The following is a 4,200-nucleotide window of genomic DNA, read 5'->3' as shown; positions in this document are numbered from 1 at the left end:
CAACATTAACTTTCTCAAGAACTAACTTATCAATTTCTTCCTGTAGTTTTTTACCTTTTCTTTCAAGTCACCTACAGTACCATTAGTATTTTTCAAGGAGACTATACAGTGATAATAGATCAGATTTATGGAATTATATCTATCAATGCATGCTTTCACGGTGCATTCAACTTTTATACTATCAAATGAAAATACAGCTGGTATAGTGATAGAGTTTCTAAAAGCAAGGCAGTGTTCATTCTCACATAGGTTTTTAGTATGAAATGGAGGTGAGTATGAGCAAAGGATTACCTGTCTTGAAGAGTGTGGAGTGTCAGCCATGAGTGCCAGATTTCCAAACTGTTCTTCCTCATCATCAGTATCATCCCAGCTTCTACCCTCAGCTATGTAAAACTTCATCACTGGATACTTCTTCGAACCTCCAGAATCTTTCCTTTGATAAGCCTTGCATTTGTCTTTTGCCTGTTGACTCCTTCTACATTCAGTGGCAAAGTGTCCCATTTCTGCACGGTTGAAACACTTAACATTCTTTCTATCCACCATCCGTATCTTGTAGTCTGAGTCTGAATATGATGGAGATTTCTGACCCCTGTTGCTGCTACCAGATCCCCTGAAGGCTTGTTTCCTCCTGAATCTCAGGTTTCCAAACATAGCTTCCATGTTAGCCATGGTGGGATCCTTCATATCTTGCAACTCTTCCATTGTATAATAATCCCTTGGGTCTCGAGAGAGATTTCCCATCATCAACTTCAGCATCACATAGCACTTGAGCATTTGTCTTTGGCTTTTCAGCAGTTATATCCAAGTCCTTGTGTTTACTAGCTACAAGATCAGTTGTCTTCAGTAACTCAGCATTCTTCACGTCCACTGCACCACTTCCATATATAATCTTTTTCTGTTCCAATTCCCTTTCATGAGTCTTCATCTTCCCATATAACTTGTCCAGAGACTTGGTCTTAAAGTCCAAGCCCTCACGAACTGAATCTCCTTTACTTATGAGATGTGTGGGCAATTTCAACAAAAACTTCCTGTTTATCTCTTTCTGTTCATATCTCTTCCCATAGATGCTCAGCTCATTTATCAGCTTGTTCAATCTTTCAAAGACTGAAGTTATGTTTTCACCTGCCAGTGTGTGTGTGTGTACATGCTTATCATGATTATGTGATAAATTGTGTGAGTGTGTGGAATCAAGATAAGTGTTCATGAAATTAACAACATATGGCATGCAAACAGAATTATTGCACTTAGGAGATTTAGGCATGCTAGACATTTTATGCATATTAACATTCTTAACATTATCTACCTTAGCCTTCCTACAAGCATGAGTAAGATGACCAGCAGATCCACAATTGTTGCATAACTTTCTAGGGCCATTGCCTCCTATCCTGCCATTTCTATTCCTGCTTCTTTTAGTTTTGGAACTAAAACCTAGTCTAGCCGTAAATGTTTCACTATCTGAGTCAGCTGAATTACTAGGTTCCTTTGCCTTTTTATCTTTTAATTCATTTAAGTCCTCAACAAGCAACTCATGTTCAATGAATAATCTATCCTCATCAAAGGGATCAGAAGATGCTTTCTTGTACAAAGGCATTTTTCAGAACGTGTGGTATATCAGGTGGATTATTTACTTTTTCTACTTTTTCATATTCCACCACACGTTTCTTACTTGACTTTCTAAGCTCATCATAATCTAGCCCAATTCCAAGTTTACCACTTACAACTTGGCTATATATAAGTTCCTTCGCAAGATTAGCAAAATTGGCATAAGCTTGTAACTTAGCTTCTAATTCCTTTATCTTCTCATCTCTCTGAGCAATGGTCTCAACATGATTATTAGCCCTAAGTTCTAGATAGTGATGTTTTTCCCTAATGTCTTCAACATTAACTTTCTCAAGAACTAACTTATCAATTTATTCCTGTAGTTTCTTTACCTTTTCTTTCAAGTCATCTACAGTACCATTAGCATTTTTCAAGGAGACTATACAGTGATAATAGCTCAGATTTATGGAATTATATCTATCAATGCATGCTTTCTCGGTGCATTCAACTTTTATACTATCAAATGAAAATACAGCAGGTATAGTGATAGAGTTTCTAAAAGCAAGGCAGTGTTCATTCTCACATAGGTTTTTAATATGAAATGGAGGTGAGTATGAGAAAAGGATTACCTGTCTTGAAGAGTGTGGAGTGTCAGCCATGAGTGCCAGATTTCCAAACTGTTCTTCCTCATCATCAGTATCATCCCAGCTTCTACCCTCAGCTATGTAAAACTTCATCACCGGATACTTCTTCGAACCTCCAGAATCTTTCCTTTGATAAGCCTTTCATTTGTCTTTTGCCTGTTGACTCCTTCTACATTCAGTGGCAAAGTGTCCCATTTCTGCACAGTTGAAACACTTAACATTCTTTCTATCCACCATCCGTATCTTGTAGCCTGAGTCTGAATATGATGGAGATTTCTGACCCCTGTTGCTGCTACCAGATCCCCTGAAGGCTTGTTTCCTCCTGAATCTCAGGTTTCCAAACATAGCTTCCATGTTAGCCATGGTGGGATCCTTCATATCTTGTAACTCTTCCATTGTATAATAATCCCTTGGGTCACGAGAGAGATTTCCATCATCAACTTCAGCATCACATAGCACTTGAGCATCTGTCTTTGGCTTTTCAGCAGTTATATCCAAGTCCTTGTGTTTACTAGCTACAAGATCAGTTGTCTTCAGTAACTCAGCATTCTTCACGTCCACTGCACCACTTCCATATATAATCTTTTTCTGTTCCAATTCCCTTTCATGAGTCTTTATCTTCCCATATAACTTGTCCGGAGACATAGTCTTAAAGTCCAAGCGCTCACGAACTGAATCTCCTTTACTTATGAGATGTGTGGGCAATTTCAACATAAACTTCCTGTTTATCTCTTTCTGTTCATATCTCTTCCCATAGATGCTCAGCTCATTTATCAGCTTGTTCAATCTTTCAAAGACTGAAGTTATGTTTTCACCTGGGAGAGATTTGAATGCCTCGTACTGGGTAGTCAGAATATCAAGTCTGTTTTCTCTGACTTCTTCCGTTCCTGCCATTAACAACTCTATGGTTTGCCACATATGCTTAGCATTTTCACACATAACAATTTGATGGCTCATGTCATCATCCATGGATTCCATCAACAAGTGTTGCACCTTGGCATCTAGACTATCCAATTCAATATCCTTCTCAGTCTAGTCATCTGGATTCTTAGGAATTCTCTTCTCAGCATCATTTGGATCCTCTATCTCAAATATAACTGGTCCTTTCTTGATGACTTTAATGTATCTGTGATCTACAGCTCTGAGATAAAGAAGCATCCTCTTCTTCCATAGATTGTAGTTTGCCTTGTCGAATTTCAGAACCTTAAGACCGCCAATCTTTTGAGAACTCATTTTTACAGATCCGTAAAATTTTCGCAATATGAGGTCTCAAACTGCAACTATCCAGTCAGTCACACAACACAACCAATCAACAGAAACCCAATCTACACAACCAGAAGCTATCCCAGTCTCCGTTCAACCAAAATCCAACATAAAACTTGTTAACCTAAAGGATCTGATCCGTATATCGATCAACACGCTCTGATACAAATTGTTAGGTCCGGTAGGTTAATACAAGGGGGGGTGAATGTATTATCATTGGTTTTTCAAATTAATTCACAGCGGATAAAGATAATATAAAAAAAAAACATAAAGACAAGAGCTTCAAGGGATTAATCTTATATTATTAAGAAAAATCTCCGATTGGGTTGCTTACAAACTTTGTTACAAACATAAACAAAGCAACAATAACTCTACACACTATAAAAGATAACTTATCGAATGTGTGTATTGTTATCACTCTAAAATGCAATAAAACCTATCGGATACAAGCTATCAATACAAGGCTTTAATGCTTTTGAGTGCTCCTATATAAGACTAGAATTCTGTATAAAATTCAGCAGCACTTCACTTTGCAAATTGATGTTTTGATAGAACGAATCTCCAAAGAGCTAGAGCAAGGCTAATGTTTCTGATTGTGATTGATAATGCAATTCACTGTTGAACTGATAGATATAGGTAGGTGAATAGACTGGGAGACCTGGCAAGCTCTCATCCAAGTGTTAAATCAATCAGGGTACAGTAGTCAAATTTTACAAGTCGAAATCAAGCAAAGAGGGTATAAATTACATCAAGA

General features: G+C 37.6%; 1 protein-coding gene across 1 annotated transcript; it reads right to left on the bottom strand.

The window, feature by feature from the left end:
- Positions 1-2,324: 2,324 nt before the first annotated feature.
- Positions 2,325-3,152, bottom strand: LOC141666127 (uncharacterized). The gene has a single exon (XM_074472124.1). It carries the CDS (start codon positions 3,150-3,152, stop codon positions 2,325-2,327), a length of 828 nt encoding a protein of 275 aa, XP_074328225.1.
- Between the last annotated feature and the right edge of the window lie 1,048 nt (positions 3,153-4,200).

The sequence above is a fragment of the Apium graveolens genome, chromosome 6, assembly GCF_009905375.1.
Source record: "Apium graveolens cultivar Ventura chromosome 6, ASM990537v1, whole genome shotgun sequence".
Lineage (NCBI taxonomy): Eukaryota > Viridiplantae > Streptophyta > Magnoliopsida > Apiales > Apiaceae > Apium > Apium graveolens.
This window is presented reverse-complemented; position numbering and strand designations above follow the sequence as displayed.

What these genes read in the sequence shown, in the direction of transcription:
- LOC141666127 (XM_074472124.1), bottom strand. Translation starts at nt 3,152, where the DNA reads ATGGATGATGACATGAGCCATCAAATTGTTATGTGTGAAAATGCTAAG.